Source organism: Tachysurus fulvidraco, chromosome 21 (genome assembly GCF_022655615.1).
Source record: "Tachysurus fulvidraco isolate hzauxx_2018 chromosome 21, HZAU_PFXX_2.0, whole genome shotgun sequence".
NCBI classification, from domain to species: Eukaryota; Metazoa; Chordata; class Actinopteri; order Siluriformes; family Bagridae; genus Tachysurus; species Tachysurus fulvidraco.
In genome coordinates this window covers 7134040-7155374 of record NC_062538.1, presented here as the reverse complement: position 1 = coordinate 7155374, position 21335 = coordinate 7134040, and the positions used below count along the sequence as shown (strand labels likewise).

The 21335-nt window shown below is 37.8% G+C and overlaps 1 protein-coding gene across 4 annotated transcripts in view; it reads right to left on the bottom strand.

The window, feature by feature from the left end:
* cnksr2b (connector enhancer of kinase suppressor of Ras 2b) overlaps positions 1–19786 on the bottom strand; it is a 38486-nt gene extending 18700 nt beyond the window's left edge. Inside the window, exons 1-4 of one of the 4 annotated variants that reach the window (XM_027157263.2) lie at positions 19050–19786; positions 7944–8107; positions 4871–5073; positions 558–663 (exon numbers count right to left, since the gene is read on the bottom strand). In XM_027157263.2, coding sequence (XP_027013064.1) covers positions 558–663; positions 4871–5073; positions 7944–8107; positions 19050–19113 — 537 coding nt within the window. In that variant the 5' untranslated portion in view covers positions 19114–19786. The remainder of the gene's footprint in view (positions 1–557; positions 664–4870; positions 5074–7943; positions 8108–19049) is intronic. The other 3 variants (XM_027157276.2, XM_027157271.2, XM_027157281.2) reach the window with 3 other exon arrangements.
* Between the last annotated feature and the right edge of the window lie 1549 nt (positions 19787–21335).

Sequence of the window (21335 nt, the reverse complement as noted above, 5' to 3'; positions counted from 1 at the left end):
TCCTTGCACCACTCTGGACTGTCAGCTTTGTACAGCCGCGCTCAAGCATGTGGGTGGTGGCGACTGCTTTCTATGAGGAACTCCGCTGTCCAGCTTTAGAACGTTTTTGTGACTAACAGGCGACATATTTGGAGTGTTGCTTAGCCATAGCCTTGCAGTAATTAGGTCTATTATATAACATATATTTATACAACATGCATGTCAGTCAACTTTAAAAATACCAGACAGACATCTCCCTCTCACACACACGCACACACATGCCATTATGGCCTAATTCTAAAATGCAAACTTCTAGGACATCAGTTTCTCTTTCCTCCCACAGGAATCTGGCTGTCATCATACCTCACCCTGCAGATACACTATTTCAGTCGGGAGCACAGCGCTGTAAGTGAGAAAGAAGATCTCTGTCCTCTTTGTACAGAATCCTCTGCCCTAAAATAATCACCTCACTCTCATACCTGTGCCCTTAAAAACCTGAGGACTTAAAATACTTTGCCGAGTCAGTAAAAATAGCAGATTGAGAAAGCTGAGAAAGCTGTAGCTCTGGTGTTGCGTACCTGTTGCACTATTGTGGTAAGTTCTAGACAAAGCTGGATCACGTTGTTCCTGGTCAGGGAATAATCAGCCACTGCGGCAAAAGGAGACCTGAGGAAGACGTGACACCTGGAATTAACCAGTAGATCACTCTTACCCACAGCTTCGTTTAAAAGGAAATTACATTCAAACATTCATGTAATCGTGCATGTTTGCTTGCAAGTTTTGATTTTAACCTATTTAGTGTAAAACCATTTTATTGACAATAACCAAATAATGAGCAGTGACTTGTGATCATAAGTATTAGTGGGAAAGAACACCATTAATAATGAGTAACCCCATAACAGGCAACTGAGAATCAATGTCATACTGTAGAGTCTAGCAGCTCATTCTGAGCAGGTTTAGCCATTTGTTCAGCTGGATTCTCCTCTTCATTGTCACAGTGCGTAAGCCACACAAAGAAGAAGAATAATATCACTAATTAGGGTTGCCATGTTTTAACAAAATTTCCAGCTCAACTATATCTCAAAATAAGCCAAAAAATCCAGGCATTGGGAAACGCAAATCTCAGCCCTTACATGGGAGAAATGGTCACAGTAGGCCACACACTGATATCTGTTCCATAATCTGCCTTTCCCTTTCCCAGTCTATGAAATATATCTCACAAAGGAATGGTTCTATGCATCATAGACACACAGTCTACTCTTATACTTTGCCTTTGTTTGTGGATATTGATTACATTTTTATTTCTAATTATTTTCTATAAACCTTATTTGGGCAGTTGCAGGGTATTTCTTAACCAGTTAAATTTGGCAGTAAACCTGGCAATGCTGTTATTAACTATGCTGTCCACTGCTCCTCACCTATTTCCTGTCCCAATGGGTCTTTATTAGGGCTGAAGTTCTCATATGTTAATACTTGGCGCAATAATAGCTCTGTGGAGGTAAGTGGGGATATGAGCGTGAATGATTGTGTATAAATAACCTTTAAATAGACAAAAATGAAACATCATTTTATATATATCGAAGAGCAACAATTTAAAATATCACTGGTTACTCAAAAGAATGTATGGACTTATATATATATCGCCTACCACAATGGATAAGCTGCCACTGAATTAAAATACAATTACATAGGAAAATCCAAGGTCTTAGGATTCCCCTAAAGAGAAATTGTTTAAACAAATAGAAATCTGTGGAATACTAGTTAAAGAGAGAAATGTGATCATAGGATCATGAGATCATTGATGACCTGAGATACGCATTTGAAAGTTAATATATAAGCATGTGAAAGAAATTTAACATGTACTCTAATGTTTTCCAGCCTCTGGTTACAGCCTTTGAAGTATATGTTGATTTTATATGAATCTATCAATCTTCTATCAATCTTCACTGTACAGAATAAAGACTACACAGGTCTACACTAGCTGGCCAAAAATTGTTGATAACTGACCATGACATCCAAATATAGTCATTCCCCAAACTATTACAACACATTTAAAACATTTGTATAGTATGTGTTTGTAATCATTAGCATTTACAATTTCTGAAACGAGGCCAAAACATGGCCCAGCATGATAAAGCCCCTGTGACCAAAGCAAGCACCATGAAGACATGATTTGTCAAGGTTAGAGTGAGGAACTAGAGTGTTCTGTCCAGAGCCTTGACCTCAACCCTACTAAACACTTCTGGGATGAACTGGAATGCTGACTGTGCCCCAGGCCTCATTTCCTGACATCACTGCCTGAACTCACTAATGCTCTTGTGGCTGAATGAGCACAAATCCTCATAGTCACGCTCCTAAATCTAGTGCAAAGACTTCCCAGAAGACTGGAGGTTATTACAAAAAATAACAGCAAAGGGGAATTAGATTTAAAATTGGGTTTTTAAAACACACATATGGGTGTGATGGTCAAGCATCAACAAACTTCTGGCCATAGAGTGTATGTCAATAAATATTTATGTGAAATGGTAGTTCATATGGTTTAGCACAGATTTGCATTAGGCTAGAGGATTTTTAAGACAAGGCAAAGGTGTAATGGCCGAAGTGACACAGCTGGGCCATATTTGCCTGATTTGTTTTCTCTCCCTTCAGTGAGCTGTGTGAGCTTGCAAACCTCTACTTTTCTTAAGATGATACTTTGCCGCATAGCACCGAATTCAATCTGCAAATGATTATCTACATTTGATATGTGCCTGGGAAGAGAATAAATGAATTGAATATGAACTGGGATTCCAAAGTGAGTTTTACTCTATTACAGTTTTTATATTAGATTTATATTATATTTCTCTCCCATCCTCTTCAGCTCAATTCATTGGTAGAGTGCAAAGAGTATAGGTTTGTATCTGTGTTATAGAGCTGCATATTTTACACGTGTTGACACAGTTGCCGTTACGTATACATCTTCATTATAAGCGTTTTTCAAGTAAACATGTTTTCTGTTGTTTTCTCATTATATTGAAATGTGATGAAATTATTTCTCGTAATATTTGCAGAAATACTACAGACACATAAATAAAGTCTAGGTTAAATGCACTGTATTACTTTAAAGGCAAACAGTGAATTAATGAAAAAAGGAGAGAAGAACAATGTAAAGACTGAAAGAACCAGCATGAGCAGTTTTCTTGATCCACTGCACATTTGTCTTGGGGACAGGTCAGAAGAATAGAGCTCAGTGTGTGTTGGCAATTACACAAATCACGGCCATTACAGTGAGTATCATTTTGTCACTAGAAGGGACCATTTGAGGAAAAGTCATTAGGAATCTATAATGGTACAATTTCAGAGGAAAATCTCAAAACAGCAGTAACTAGACATTCAGACACAATAATCTATACCTTAAAGATAGAAAGACCTTTAAAGAGACCTTGATCAAAACAAAAAGTAAGAACCAAGGCTGCAGTGTATGGCCAGTTTGTCAAATTTACTATGACAGTAACCCATCTGTTACAATGAACAATTTGACCACCAACTCTACCTGTCTATCACCAAAACCCTCACCTATAATAATATTGCAGGTCCAATTCCATAAATCACCAATTGCTTGTTGATGTCATTTTCTGTCTCGATCCTTGATGTGTCATTGGTTAGTTTCCCATTATAGTGTACCTATTTCTTGATGCACTTGGATAACTTGAGCATTTAAACGTTGCTGCCCAAATCCATTCTGAAGTATTGAAAGGAAAATGCACACAGCATTCATGTATATGGTCATTCATAATTAAAGTGATCCAAAAAAAACCCCAAAAACTCTAAAAATCCAAAATCGTTGTTTTCACAGGAAATAACCTATAGAAAGTTTTAGAGTGCTTAGAGTACTTAAAGGGCAGAGCCTTTGGAGGCAGCAGGATATACTCATAACAGCTTTACAATGGACCACAGTTATCATATTGTTAAGTCCAAACCTTGTTCTTGTGTTTCTGGTATGCCTGTGTGTGCTGGTTACCAATTATGAATGTGATAACCCTGTGTGTCTGTGTTATGAACCCCACTATGAGAAAAGACCATGATTAATGGATGTGCATGATCAAGTTTTATCCACCTGTGTCCTGCATCTACTGCCCACACAACACAATAACCTCCTCAATAAAAGGGAATCGCCATGACGAGGGACCACTGCTGACAAGATATCATTTGCATAGTGGTTCATTCTCAGTAGAGCAGTGCAGTGATGCTGACATGGTATTGGGTTCTGCTCCAATAACTGCTCAGCTGTTAGCTAATGGTGTGGTCTCTTTCTGATGGTTAGACTGGGGTTAACAAATTGTGCATAGCAACAGATGGGATACAGTCAGTAATCAACAAAGTAACCAATATGGTAAGTGGAACGTATCAACTGGAAACTCTCTATATATTGTCCCTCATAGTATATAACCATAATAACTGATACCAAACTCCTTCTGGCATCAAATCTTACAGTAAACATGAGCTGAATGTGAATGAGATCCTGCTTGGCCAACTATAATCAATTGACACAAAGCAAGAAATTATCTGCTCTGTACAATTATCTGGATGCGCAGTTAGACGGAAGAGCCAAAGGCCTGGACTAATGAGGAGGTGTGTCTATCACTGAGATCTCGAATCAGGGTGCCATTAGCACACACACACTAACACAAACAAAGCTCTAAGCTATGTGTGCTCGTTTCCAGGACAACTCATCCAAACACCTTTATGTAACAGCTTTAGTCTTTTGTTTTCCCTTTGTTTCTCGACTGATTGCACAACATATTACACTTTACATAATGAAAATTAGCATAAGAGCTTTTGTCTCTTTCCAAAGGAGGTCATTAACTATTTAAAAAACATGGAAAAGAAACAGATAAAGAACAGAGCTGACCTGTCAAGCCAAGCCAGTAGACTTTTTGCAGCAGCAATCAGATCCACCACAGAGGTGAGGAAGTCATTCGGGAGCTTGCGTGTGGCTCGGCCATCGTAGTGACCTCCACGTCTGCGCCCTGTTATGAAGTTCTGCAGGTTTTTAGCAGAGGCGTTGAGTTTATGGGACAGAGTCTTCAGGTTCTCAGTCTCCAGACCATAGTTCTGGCAATAGACACAAGGACCAGTTACAGAATTGGTGAATTGTTACATTTAAAAAGAGGTATTTAAAGAATTGGTTTGAATTGATTAAAAAATTAAAGTGATACAATTTTTTCCTTACTACAGATTTGGTCAATCAGCTAAGCTAGCTGTTTCTTTTTTAATGTTTCTTTGATGAACTTTGCAATAAAACCTTTATGCAAAATATATATATATATATATGCATAAAAAACTGAAAATATGTCCAAAACACAATAACAAGACGCATGATTTTACTGAAGAATCTATGGAATGTACGGGAAGGATAGGCAAATCCAATTTTTCAAATGTTAGCTACCTTAAATGTTAGCTAGATTATTGTACCTAAGTATACTGACCACCGGCCTTGTATAGTTTACTCATCTTTTTTTATTCATTAAACCTTTGTGCTGTGGAAAACATTATTAAGAATGCCATGTGGAGCTTTCCATGAAGGTTTCTATCTAATGTGACTAAGTATGCTAGGAATGCTAGGCTTTTTCACAGCAACAACGTTGTTCCCAAAATAGCAAACTAATGTTTTTAGTTGACACCCGTAGCCCCCAAATAATATTTAATCAGATTTGCTTTAGCTCTGGGTTTTAATATATTGCATAAAATCTTTTTGCATTTTGCTGCAAACACTATTTCACACTACTTTACCACAAAGTTGCAGTGTTGCTCTGAGTCTAAATATTCATTATAAAGATTGAGACGATTTTCATTCAATAAAAAATTAAGAATTTATGTTTATTTAAGTATGCTGAAATAACATGCACAATGATTTAAGGCCAGTTTTGTATCAAGTAAATGAACTTGAGTTTTGAGTGAAAGTAAAAACCTTCTGTTTAAGCTCTCTAAAAAATGTGTATGAATATTAGTATCTTTTTAGAACACATCATCTGTAATATCAAAGCATTTATATTAGGTTGCATAGTTAAGAGGTAGTAATGGCAGCACTGTCAGCAGGTTGTGTGAATTCTGCCTCTGATTCTTCTACATCTGTTCAAAATTGGTCTCAATTAGAGATGCGTGTCAGGTTTTTTTTTCCCCCAATCCTACTCATGTAGGATTTTTTTGAGAGTGCTGTTGGTGAAGCAACAGACACCAGAAAGAATAGTTGAGGTAAAACAAGTAAAGAGACATATGATTCTAAACTTAATATAGTCTTAGTCTTTGTAATTAATGTGTATCTCTCATGTATATGGTTCACAATAAGTTACAAAAAGCTGTACATATCATGTCCCAGAAGTGTTATGAAGATAAAACAGGTGTTTAGATGCAGTGTCTTTCTGGCTAACAGATTGTAGTACAAGAATTACTCATGCAAAATTAACAGTCATGCTGGATCACGCAGACACACAGATGGGTTTCTGTTGATGGATTCATGGGGAAGTCTGTAATAACTCCAGGCGAAGCAGCAACACCGGAAGATCACAGGATCACTGTCATGTAGGGCTTAGAGAGGGATTTCACTAATGCATTGCTTCCATGATAGCTGTGAATGTATCCACCTTACTCACCCCTCCCCACAGACATACCCTGGCTGTCACTGTAATGTACTGTACATGTACATGACATTCCACACCCACAATGCTCAGCTGCACACTCGAGCCCCGGAATTCATGCGAGATTCCCAATGCAAAGGGAAAATAAACGAGTAATTATAATACACATAGTACACAGTGCCGTGCTGGACCAATTTGAAACAGGAGTGCATTAAAGGATTTAGAAAAGGAACCAGGCTAAAGCACATGACTGATGAATAGGAGGCCAAACTGGCAGATCCACATTCTCATGTTGTTTTTATTCTCTATTCTGTTCAAACCCTAATCATTCACAAGCATATTGCTTTTTCTAGCACTCCTTGTTTTTTGGTTTGTAATTCTTCCCTTGCTCCTAGTCCTGTCACCCTTTCTTCAATTCTCCCACGCTCATGCTCTTTTCATGTCAATTGGGATTTCTTTCTCGTTTTTATTTCCAGGCCAGCACACACGAGAATGAGAGAAGTGTGTGGGGCTACAGCAGGTAATAAGAGATGGGATTAAATCATGAGAAAAGTTTTATTTATATTTGGTTCTCATATCCTGGCAAATATGGTGCTCAGAAGAAAAACACTGTAGGGTCTTTATATAGGAAAATAAATAATGTATGCCACCAACATCCAACCAATCAGGACAGGAAGGCATCTGTAGTTGAATGTTAATCCTTCTTCATCTTCTTTCAAAATAGCACTCTGAAATTTTAGCCAAGGCAGTGGATGCACAGATGGTTTGGGGCATGGCTTTGGAGGGGATAACAATTAATGGTCTCTGTTTTATTATAGTAATTATTTTTCAAGTAATTGAATGTTTTGCACAGAACATTAAAACATGTTTTCTTCAGCTTTTGGCTTTTTGGCTTGCATGTCATACAAGACCCTCTGTACAGATGGTGCCAGGAGTCAATCAGCAATGGTAACATATCCTAGCATTTCCATTAACTGGCTTAAACTGTGTTCTTAGGAAGCTGTAAGGGCACACAAGCAACCACCACAGAAATTAATAGACAATAAACTCTTTGAACGTTTTTATAATATTTCCATGAAGTAACAGCTAGTTTAGTGGTATTATTAGATCAGAATAAATAGATAGAGCACCTGAAAAAAGATAAGGAAATAGGATCCGTTGACCCTGCCTATTGTGTTTGTTATACTGTGTATAATTTCGAACAGAGCAAATATTGGGTGCATGTGTGTGTGTGTGTGTTTGTGTGTGTGTGTGTTTGTGTGTGTGTGTGTGTGTGTGTGTGTGTGTGTGTGTGTGTGTGTGTGTGTGTGTGTGTGTGTGTGTGCGTGTGTGTGTGTGTTGCCTCACCAGTGCACATAGCAGGTCTACAGCCTCCAGGATGAGCTCCTGGTGGCCAATGCGAGAAACTCCCAGATCTTCCAGCTCCTGATGGGTGATGCGCAGCAGCTGCTCTCCTCCAACCTTCTCCTGCTCAAAGTTTTTAATGTATTGCTGCAGACAGTCATCCAGACCTGCGGCCGAGCAATAGAGAGAGAGAGAGAGAGAGAGAGAGAGAGAGAGAGAGAGAGAGAGAGAGAGAGAGAGAGAGAGAGAGAAAGAGAGAGAGAGAGAACACGTGAGACAATCACGATTAACATAAAACTACCCATAAGATTTAACCACGTTCCTTCGGTTAAATTGATGATTTTCCTCATAAATATAACATCAGATTAAGTAAGCCATACCAATAAGTGTGTATTGATCCAATACAGGTAAATTTTAGTATAATAATTACAAACAACTGAGAGTTTATAAGCTCTGTTGTGAGTAATGCTACATTCAATGCAAAAGCCACAATTCATCAGTTGCTTCAAACAAGAAAACCATTCTGTCTGACATGCATCAATTATATAAGATATATTCTTCCCAGTCTTGGGAAGCCCTACTGCTTTCAAGAATTGTGTATTTCTTTTGCATTGACTTCAAAGTACCATCATCTCCAAGGTCAGAGGGTAAGAACAGTACATGTGAATACTCTAATAATGGCTGCACTGTGAGTCTCCACTAATGTGGCATATGCTGACTGTGTGATGACACGGAAAGCACTCGGAGGAATGCTTTTGAAGTGTCTAATCTCTCATGCAAGAGATTGTGTAAATTTCTGTTTGTTTCTTAGTGGCTGCATTTTGTGATTTCATATAAGGGCATGAAGACGTTAAACTTTCACAAGTAGACACTTGAACACAAAAACATGCATATACAAATTCCAAATATTTCAATAGACTGCACAGATTTAGATGTGAAGCAGGCAGCTGTTCAAACATTTATAAACATCTAGATAAAGACACACACACACACACACAATGAAATGCCTGGCTGTCAGAAACAGATTTCCATGGATTTGAAGGACTATTGTCATTATTAAGGGTCCAAGTGCTTGGCAGAACCTCATGGTTGTCAGGGAAACACCCCCACAATATCACCACTTTCCACACACTGACCCTCCTAAAGCATGCTTTTCTCTCACATGCTCACTAAATAAAGAGAATATTTCACTAAACTGGGCTATATTTACACACCCACCATATTCTGTACACCATCCCCACACACATTAAAAGTAAAAAGGAAGCTGTAATCTCCTCGGAGCCGCATACAAAAGAATCATTGAGAATGAAAAGCAACCATGATTATCAGATCATTATAATCATCACAGAACTCAGTGTACACCTACACACATGCTGTCAGTTACTCCACTATTTCTCAGGTAACTGAATATGAATATGTAATTTTGGATTAAATATATATAATGTGTTCTAAATGGATACAATCACAGATATGAACCAATATATAATATTTTTGGCAGATAAGATCACATACCATGTTGATAGAGAGTGATAGAGGTTAGATATAAAACAACAACATAACAGCAACATAGAAACCCTTCCCAGTTTAAGCCAAACCCACTTCAAGTGTAAATCTGAATACAGTACAGAGACAGATACGGATATTTTAAGCAGTAGACACACTACACAGCATAATACTGCTGTTCTGGTTACTATTTACCTTTTCCTCCCTACCTACTTCTTATTCCTACCCTGAACCCTTCTTGTTTTCCCAGTGCCCCAACACCCCTAATTCTCTCTCCTCATCTGTTTTCCTGAGCAAAGCAGGAAGCTCTGATCAAATAAGCATATAATAAGTAATGGATTTTTCTAATCAAACCTCAGATCTGGTACTAATTCCTGTTAGTATGTTGCTGAGGCATAAACCTAATAGAGCACGAAGAAAAAACAGTAACACCATGAAATGCAATTTTTGGCGGCTTTTCTTGCAATTTGGGGCTTGCAGGCTTATTTTTAACCCCGGTCTGAACAGAATCACTGGGAAATAAATCACCACGGTCTGCCAATGTAGGTTGCTATAGAAACAGTACCTGGACAAGTAACTTTGATTAGAACCTCATTATGCACCAAAAAAAAGTGTGTGTATTTCTGTGATTTATGCTCGATGGCAGAATAATTCAACAGTTATGAGAGCTTTGGCATCATAAAAGATTTGCATTAGAGAGTTATTCAGATGGATTTGTTCTTTTTGTGTTGGTGGGCTCAGGCAGAAATGCTTAAAATGCTCAGTACAGCAGGTTTTAGAAAAATACACCTACATACATCAGCAATTCCGTTCAAATGTCAAACATACACTGGGGAAATTCTAAGGAATAATCATTCAAATTCTTAATTTTTATATTCCCATAAAAGCAAGGACAGACTCAGGTAAGACAGTTGTGTAAATCAATACTCTATAATCAATAAAAAAAGAATTGGGATGGAAGTTATTAGAATTTACATTAGAAAGCATATCCTCCAGATGGTCGTTGCCAATATTCACTCATCAAACAAATCAAACTCATTTGTCTTTTGTAGCAATGACATCAAACCTAGCCTTAATCTTAAGCCCAGGTTTTACTTAAACATTCTTTTCAGCAATTGTGAGACTAGGTTTTAAGAAGATGCTCTAAGTTAGTAACTGTGGAGGACAATTTGAAGAACAGTAAATAGTAAGGAAAGATTCACTGTGAGCATGTCCTAGATGTTTTTCCACTAAAAATTAAATGTTTTGTGCATTTTGAACACAAATAAACTGCATCCCTGCTTAAAAAACATTGAATGCTAGTGTCAGAATAAGTTTAAGACATAGTGTTCATTACAGTCTCTGCCAATTATATTCATCCATTCATTTACGACATAATTTATAATCAACAACCATTTTAACCTAGATCCAATCCCAGTAGCACTAGGGTAAGCCCTGGATTGCACACAGAGGTTTGCATGCTCATTCACATCTAGGGGCAGCTTAACATAACCAAACCACTTACTGCAATGTTTTTAGGATGTTGGAGGAAACTGAAGAGCAAGGATGTAGGCTTGGAAAAAAAACATACAAAACTCCACACAGACATTCACCTGACCTCAGGATCAAAATGGAGATCCTGGAGATGCCCCCTTTAAGACAAACCAAAATTGTTTAATGTTTCCAGACAGAATGGTGAAAAACCAAAAGCATACAATAGAGATTCACAAGCCGAAAATGTTCAGGACCCCAGGGTTGAGAAGCTGTCGGCTACATAACACATACTCAAAATAAAGCGTGCTAATAAACCCCTGTTGCTGTTATGCTCAGACTCTCTATGTGCTGCCATAAAATGTTTGAAAGAAACAGCAGGGCTGTTAATTACATTTAGACGAACCTGCTAAAAAAAGAAAACATTTTACACTGAAAATGTGTTTATACTGAGAATTGTAATGTCTGTTCCACATACCAACACAAGCACTTGTTCCTAAGGTGCATACTCCCCATAAATAGGCAACACTTTCATTGAATTTTTGTAAAGTCTCACCCCTAGCACTCTCTTGACATTACTAATCCACATTTTTCTCAGCTTAAAACCTATCTGTTTCTGTCTAGCTTAATCAAATCTGTCTTCTGATCCAATCCTATGGCTTATGAACATTCGTCATTCATTCATTTTCTACCAATTATCCAAACTTCTCGGGTCACGGGGAGCCTGTGCCTATCTCAGGCGTCATTGGGCATCAAGGCAGGATACACCCTGGACGGAGTGCCAACCCATCGCAGGACACACACACACTCTCATTCACTCACACACACACACTACGGACAATTTCCCAGAGATGCCAATCAAACTACCATGCATGTCTTTGGACCGGAGGAGGAAACCGGAGTACCCGGAGGAAACCCCCGAGGCACGGGGAGAACATGCAAACTCCACACACACAAGGCGGTAACAGGAATCGAAACCCCAACCCTGGAGGTATGAGGCAAACGTGCTAACCACTAAGCCACTGTGCCCCCCTGGCTTATGAACATTTGGTGGTTTACATTTTTTCTGCTTCGTTCTGTCTGGGTCTGACAATTTAAAGTGACATTGGTTAGATGCTTTAAACCTTATTAAGTATGATGCCTTCATACTGTATATTTTAACCGTACAGAACACTATCAAACAGAAGTGTACTGAATAAAGCTCCAGGAACAGGTCATTGAGTGAATTTGTTGAACCATGATAAAGTTACACAAAAGACAAACCATTGCCATAAACTTTGAGATAAAGCCTTGAGCAAATACAAACTGCTTCTTTCTCTCTGCTGTTTGCTTGTTACGGATTTAGGAAACAACTTGAAAAATGCATTGAATAATCTGCACAGTGGTTTTAGATCTTTAGCACCATGAGCAGATGTATCTTTCATCTTTCTGATGGATGATCATATAATCCATCACCACCCAAGAAGTACACCTACAGATGGAATAATAAAAAGTACAGAAATGTCCAAGAAACGTAGCTGTATTTGTGCATCATATCACAAATGACTAATCCTGATTCAGACTCAGGTATTCTCACATAATTTATTATTAATCACTTCTCATGACACTAATCTCAAACATGTGCAGCCAGTCACTTCCAAACCCTGAGCTCACTGATTACGATGATATTTAACAGCAGGGAATTGTAGATACTCAGTGAACGCTATTAAGACTCATAGAAGATGAGTAAGCGAATGATTGAGTGATGAAGAAATGAAATATACAAAAACTGAACAGTTCCTGTAGGTGTCAATTAATTCTTGACACAAATGGATACATCAATTTCAGCACAAAGGAAAAGCACAGAAATACGAGGCACATGAAGCAGGCTGAGACTGATGTTGTGTTCTTCTTTATTGTTGTTGCTTTGTTATGAGATCAAAAATGGCATTGCATGATCAGTACTCTATTGTACATTTCAATGCACCAGAGCAACAAATGTCAGATTGAGATCATAACACAGACACTCACAAGCCGCAGAAAGAGTGGAACTGCCCACTAGCTGGACAATGGAGGAGAAAAAACCACAGCAAAGCTGATGGCAAAGATGGCAACTAATGTACTTTAACTGTTGATATAAAAATATTCAAGATAGATAAAGTTCATTCAGCCAGGAAAAGTCATTTATTTCTTTCCTTTAACATAAAGTTGTTGCTTTTAATGTCGTTGCAGGGCATGTAGAGTTACAGTGCAACAATACATTGTGACATTGTGAAATGTGAATTAAGTAGTTTTATCTATGAAAATGCACATTCTTTACATTGTTTAAAATAAAAAAAATTCTTCAATCCAAATTGTATTGTATCGTTACAGTAACATGAGATTTTCCACCACAAGACTAAAAAATGTTTGCTTTAAAATCTGCTTTTATTATATTTGTTTAAGAGGAAGCAAGTACATGACAGAATGCTTCTGACTCAAGACTAAATTGTGTTTCAGAAATGTCACTTTTAAATGCATATCTCTCAAAGGTTTAGTAACTACTTATTAACTAAACAAGCAACATAATCTATGATGATTTGTCAGTCAAGATCTGCTGTCAGAACTGCTGTTCCCTCTTATGTTGTAGCTGCAACGACAAGTCGTTCCCTCACCAACATCTCTCTCTCTCTCTCTCTCTCTCTCTCTCTCTCTCTCTCTCTCTCTCTCTCTCACACACACACACACACACACACACACACACACACACACACACACACACACACACACACACACACACACACACACACACAGAGCACAGTCTGTCATTTTACAGAGAATCTGTAAATCATTACCTAGACTGAGTGTGCATAAAACCAGAAACATCTTTGAATATGTAAAGCATCCAGCATACAAGTTCCAGTGTATGAGTTGTAATACAAACACTTTAATATGCAATAATATCGAAGTACCTGTGCTGTCATACTTATATAATGCACCAACCTACTGACCAGTCAGACTCAATCATGCTGTGGTATAAAGAAAAGTAATCAACACCTTCTGGCCAAATAGTTTGGGAGAATGAGCTCTTAGAGTGGAGAATCATTTTGGTTGATCCTTTTGGTCAATTTCCATAAATGGAAAAAAAATGGTTGGAGCACTGCTTTCATAAACTGACCAGGTTTTCACAAGAACAGATTAAACACACATTGGACAACTTGCTATTAAGATTATAAACTTTAAGCAGGCTATGTTCTGGTTTTCTAGCTTTATCACCTTTGTTCTAGCCAGAATTCCTAGGGGCCAGCTGAGAGAAAGACAGAATTGAGCTTTTTGTGTGAAGATCATGGGCCTCTTTGGCTTTGCAAAACCTGCTGTTTGACCTTCTGCGACCCCGTAGGGCATCACCACAAAGCTGTATGCTAATGACTGAGCAGCAGCATGCTAATTGTGACACGTTTGTTGCCAAAGAGTGTGAGACATGCAGTGCATCAGTTTCTCAAATTGTGAGATCACACTGAAATGTCTGAATCTGCAGAGATTTGAGTTTGCTGTGATGATGTGCTAATTACTATTCAAACACTGAAGTCTGTACTGAAGGCTGTTTTCTAATCTTCAGAGCCTGTTGCCATTGCACTGATTTTCAGTTCACTGTGAGCAGCAAGTTAAAAGGATTTAATTCAAACAACAATAAGATTGCAATGAGTCACCCTGAAGCTTAACTTTGTTGGTGGTAAATCTTTATACACTGCTTACAGCGCCTTTTAATCTTTTATTCCCTCCCTGTCGGCATTACCTCTTATTTCCTTTGTCATCTCACTTTAATCTCTTTTTTCACCTGCCTTCTAGGGGTCACCAGAGTTTAATGTTCCCTATAATTAGATCTCATGACAACATTTAACACAGACAACAGATAAATTAATGTAGCATGCCTTGTGGCTAACATGGTCTCCTCTTAATTGCAACATGATTGAAAGCCTTAAAGTAGCAGCTCGTAATTTGTAGAGCCCTCTGCTGCCTATGGGTCAAATTACAATTAAAATGCCATCAAAAATCTTTGCCTTTCCTTGAAACTCATAGCACATGTGAGGTATTTTCAGGGCCAGAAATTTTTAAACAGAAAACAATACCCTAGCCAGATCTGTTGTCTGGTACAGACAGTTAGGTGTGATGTGAAAAACCAGAGTAAGGCGTGAGACAATCAGAAATCATCCACAGACTAGAATAATCATAAAAAGAGACAGAATAAAATAACGGAAGCATGATGGCACACAAGATTGTTGTGGCAGATGATTGTGTCATTTTGGCTAAAAATATTTGAATCAGCACTAGAGCAGATGGTTGAACCCTAACAGCATTTCAGCAATAATTAAAGATGCACATTTGCCTCCACACTCATTCATCTTCCTCAGAATATCTCAGATATCTAGGTCATGTGAGCTGCATTGCAACACACCCTTTGGGCATGACTGAAGCACCGTATGTGAAAATGCATGCACTGACAATGCACTCAGCATGCATAGCGGCAGAGCCAGCTGTCAAAAGACATTGAGATTAGAAATACTTATGAGGAAGCATGTTGCACAGAGACCTTTTCACATGCTTTCATTTAATTTCAGTGATGTAAGTGTGGGGAACCCCATGTTTAGGGCAAACCCCTAAGTCCTAATGACAAAGAAAATAACCGATAGTTAAAACACAACACCTTAATATTTTGGTCAGACTTAATGTATATAATTCTTGCCTTTATTATATGTTTTAAGTGGCGCTATGAAGGAAATGTTGTGATTTCTGTGAACACACACACAATTTCACTTCTATCTTCCACTTACTTTCAATTATTTTCCAAAATATTAAGTAGGAGCAAAAAGATTTTACTAATTTTTACTAATTTACAGTTCCAGTTCAAAACTAAGCAAAGTTCCCAGATTATAAACATTTTTATATATATATATATATATATATATATATATATATATATATATATATATATATATATATATATATATATATAATCTTTGCCTAAGTGTAACACACCTATTTTAAGAGTTGTTATGATCTAGGTTAGTGTTTGTGCTTTTTCACAATGTGTACAAACTGTTCAGAATTTCAGTAAGCTAGTTTAAGCCGACACATAGCATAGGTGGCTATGCTAACCGATTCACATGCACAGAGATATGCTAAAAACAATAATGTTAATAACAGCAAGTTGAATAATTTTTTGCTTATCTTTACTGACAGATTTACTGTTGCATACAAATAAATACAGACTATTTTTCTTGCATTTCTCTGAACCCAAAATAAGAGAAATCTATCAAACCAGACTGATACCAGCTAAACACAGCACTGATCCTCCCACGCCAGGACTAGCAGTAAGTATTAAAAATATTCCAGGTTACTCAATGAAGCATTATGAGGTTTGTTGACGTTTATTGCAATATTACAGTTTATTCGAAGGTATCGGTTCCAATTCAAATAAGCCTAAGTTTACAATTAGTAAGAAATCCTATGAGTAAATATGCCAGTGTGTTCAAGTATGAACATGGCATATTATGTGTGTTTATGTGTTCACTGTTATGCTAAACATTAATACGACTCTACTGACAGCCTGCCTCACCACAGGGGCTTCTGAATAGATTCTCTGTCTATAAACACACACACACACACACACACACACACACACACACACACACACACACACACACACACACACACACACACACACACACACACACACACACACAGACAGAGAGAGAGAGAGCTAAGAAGCATGCTAAATTGCATGTTCTTGTACTCGACAGATGACAATAAGCAGACGAGACAGTGGTCATGTCTTCTGAGATCAATCAACTTGACACAGAGGCATTTTGTTAGAGCGACTGGATTCAATACCAAAAGCATTTAAACCCACTGAGAGGATTCTACCATGGCAGCCCTGTGCTCTGTAGATGTGTGTAAGTATGAACAGGATAAAGTAAATATATAACCACATTAAATGCAGCAACTAAGGCTTAAACCTAATACTATCCAGGCACAAGGGTTGGCAACTCCAAGAGCAGGTTGTAATTTTTGATGCAGCTTACAAAGCAAATGAAAACAACAGAAACACTGATCAACCTGCAGCTCATCAACTCTGTTAAAATGATGCCTGAAACCCAGATCTACAATTTCTGAAGACAATATAGAAACATTCTGTAGGGATTCATTCCTTTTTCTTTCAATTTATTCACCTGTCCATAAACTAGTTCTCCCTGTCACGCGACAGCTACCTGATGAGGCAAACTGAAAACTAGCACATGCTTCGAGGAGCAATAAGAAATCAGCATCAACATATTGCTCATGCTACATAACAAAGCATCTGAAAAGACTTGCAGGAAAGCATTAACTACCCACTTCCACATACAAGAGCTCACAGAAATGCATGATTGATTAGTGTCACTGACTGAAAGGAAAAATCAGCTTTTACTGTAAACTTACCGTAAAATTTCCTGACAACAGGGTTAATGCTTTTCTGTTTTAGAACAGTACTTTTAACCATTACAGGATAATTGGCCAACCAGATTTGTATAAAATTTGTAATCACAGTCTTCACATTTAAATATAAATCTCTTACAATAATTCTCAAACAATACAGGCCTTTAAAATAGTTATATACACAGCCTCCTTTTAAATGTTTTAAAATACCAATGAATAGTTAAAAGAGGGGAAATCCCATTTCAATGACTAGAAATATAATCTTTGTTGGCAGGCTTGATTTAACCTGGAAGGAGGGAGCTGCTATTTGTCCCCTCTTTACCAATCACAGACTGCAGACTTACTCTGAGACAATTTCTCTCTGAGAATACAGATTATTGAGAATGAAAGAATAAAAGGGCTATATCTACTGTATATCTATAAGCCATTATTCTTGATCAATCGGGTTAATTGAAGAATAATAATCAGTAGGATACACTTTAAGTCTCACACACAGAGCACAGGCTGATCCAGAAAGGCTATATAGAATCCAAGCCAGGCATTAGTGTGAATCTTCACTGAAATGATTAAGATATTGATCCACTTTATTCACAAAATTCAATTGAAGCAACAGACACTGGTGTGAAAGTGATCAAGTGGAAAGCTTCTGCACTACGAATATAACGACATAGTTATACGACAGCACTAAAGTTGATTATTAACTAGTTTCTGTGTCTTCTTATTTACTGTAGGGTATGACTGCTAAAAGGATAAAAATAAATAAATAAAGCTTAGAAATAATCCAGATTCATATAAACCAGGCCATTTTTAAAGTAGTGTGCTTTGCTGTGTAGAGTTTCAATAAGCACTTTATGCAGGTCAGGGTTATAGTGGGTCTGGTGGAACACTGGACGTGAGGTGGGAAAACACTCTGAATGGAATGCCAGTCTAGCACAGTGTAGCTTTCATACACACGCACGTATACACACACACACACACACACACACACACACACACACACACACACACACACACACACACACACACACACTCATTCACACCTAAGGGCAATTTAGCACAGCCAGCTGACCTACTGGGAGGGTTTTTGGGAGGGGTGGAGGAACCTGGACAAAACCTACAGTACATGGACACTGGTAGAACATGCAAAAACTCCACATAGGCAGTAAACCAAGCTACTGTCTGCTTAATAATACCAATGCTGAACAAGTCACTGTGTTTTTTAGCATTGTCTGTTTTGGTTAGAAAAGCAGACCAACTGTTTACTTCGCACGTGACCACGTCATTTGTTCATTCATTGTGACGTCACAACGTGACCACTCGTCCATAATAATAATAATAATAATAATAATAATAATAATAATAATAATAATAATAATAATAATAATAAGAAGAAGAAGAAGAAGAAGAAATAATTATGCAGTCGTGCTTGTAATGTATTGTCAGCTAACATTGGGGATTTAAATGGCAATTCCAACGTAATACACGTTCACAGCACATTGTGTGCCTTTTAGCAGTCTGTGAAATAATAACAGCTGAAGTCATAGCAATGTGCCACCATGTGTTTCAGGCATTGCGTCAATGTTTCAAACTGTAAACACTACCGGATTTCGACAGTGCGTTAAATGCGCATCTGGGTGTGAAAAATATACGCACGTCAGATTATGAAGCAATTCTCCCCTGTTTTTAAATCTCCCAGTTCCTTACCCTTCATCCAGTCCACAACCTGGCTCGTTGTCCACTTGCTTACAGGTTCCATGACCAAAGCCATCCTAGTGGAAGTTTTTGCAGTCAGTGCCAAACAAAGGCGCAAAGGGAGCGATTCAGATGCGCAATTCTGTGCTGCGTAAATCTCAAATCTGATCACTGCAATCTTCTTCGTGCTCCATTGATTGTGTGTACAAGCAGCGTACTTAGAGAAAAGCGAAGAGGCTCAGTCAAGTCCAAAACATCCTTGAGTCTGTGTGTGTGTGTGTGTGTGTGTGTGTGTGTGTGTGTGTGTGTGTGTGTGTGTGTGTGTGTGTGTGTGTGTGTGTGTGTGTCCGTTCAGCGCATTCCTCCTCACTTGTTTATTTCTTAGAGTCTAAATACTGACTTGATTTCTTAACGTGTCCCTCATCTAGTCGGGGTTCTTTTCATGGCCCCAGTTCTCCTGCTCGCACACGTCGGGTTAAACTACGTCAACATCGCGTCGGTGGATGTGGACTGGAGCCGCCGTCAGCAGTAGTAAACAGCGCGCCTCCGTCTTTCCAGCTCTCCTTTGGATTTCGCGCATCGCTTGTCTCGTCATGTCATATGGACGAACAAAGAGGACCACACAGACCATTCTGCTCTGCTCTGAGCTGTACGCTTTCCAAATCAGGGAATTTAAACTGTAATGATTAATTATCGTTAAACAGAAAACAAATCACTGCGCTGTTTGATGCACCAGCCTCAAAACCGGGCAAGCCAATAGAACTTGTCTCATTTCTAGCTTTAATTCTTGTATGAGTTTATGGACGAAATGATTTATTTAACCCCTATTACTAAAGCAAAACCCTCTTCTCTAAGAGGTTATTAGCAAAGGTGGCCATTCCATAAGGTGTGGCATCATTTATTTATGAACATGGTGCATTTGCAAAATATTGATTTGGGCAAAATAAATAGCCACATGATATAATTATTGTATTTGCTCTTTCATTTCAATCCTCAAGAGATGTGGTATCAAGGCTTCATGCAAAGATGATGCATCAGCATCTCAAGACTGCACAAATTGTATAACAGTAATAGACCACTAGCTAGAACAGCTTTGTCGTCCATATTTCAATCCTGAGCTAGAGTTACTGTCTGTGCATGTTTTCCACATGTTTGAATGGGTTTCCTCTGAATTCTCAGGTTTCCTTTCACCTCTGAAAAACATGCCAGTAGGTGGATTAGTGTATTGAAGTTTCTTGTCCCTGGGTGTGAATGAGTGAGTCATATCCTATCCAGGGTGCATTCCTGCCTCATGCCCAGTGTTCAACAGATTGCCTCTGGATTCACTACAACCATGAGCAACGGTTACAGACATTGAGAAAGATTAATACACCTCTAAAAGAGATGGTGTAGTGAGGCTTATTTCACCACTTCACCCAGAATATGTTTAATTTGTTTACTTTAAAATGTCACCAGTGTGCTTCTCCTAAGCTCAAAAGGAATTATAAAGCTATAAAGTGAATGTTCACAATATTTACCACTTTATTAGTAAATTAAATGTAGACAAGAAAAAAGTTAGCAGGTAATTGAAGCAGGAAATGAAAGCTCTCACTTTATCTTAGCTTTACATAACTTAATGATTTACTGAAGTGTCACTTTAAGAGGCTTTGTAAATGATGAATATGGATATATGGATGAATATGGAACACCCACCTCTCAGAACAAACATCAGCTATATCACTGTCTCAGAGGGTAGCACATAGCAATAAGAGTCCTATATAATACAAATAAGAGGTACAATATTGAATGTAAAAAAAAAAAAGATTTGTTTTACTTCAGAAAGAAAAAGCTGAAAATTTGTTTGGTGGAAAACCTAGCATGGAATTATTATTATTATTATTATTATTATTATTATTATTATTATTATTATTATTATTATTATTATTATTATTACTGCTTGAGCAATATTATGAGCTTGAAACAAATGTGTTACTGTTCAAAACTGACTTCAGATGGCATGTCATGTATAAGCAAGATTATAAAATACTGCTCAAGATGGTATTTACAGACAAATGTTTTATTTAAAACTGAGAAAGTCACAGCAAGATAATATCCTCCATGATGTAACCATAACAACAATTATATAATGATGGCCTGTTGATATGTGAGACATCAGTGGGCAGGACTGGAGAGCTGGAAAGCTAAATAAAATGAGGCTAAGTTTGCATAATACAAATAAAATAAAAATAATAAATTAAAAATCATAGCACAAGTAAGAAAACATCACAAGAAACAACTCATCTCATCTTAGAAAATGAA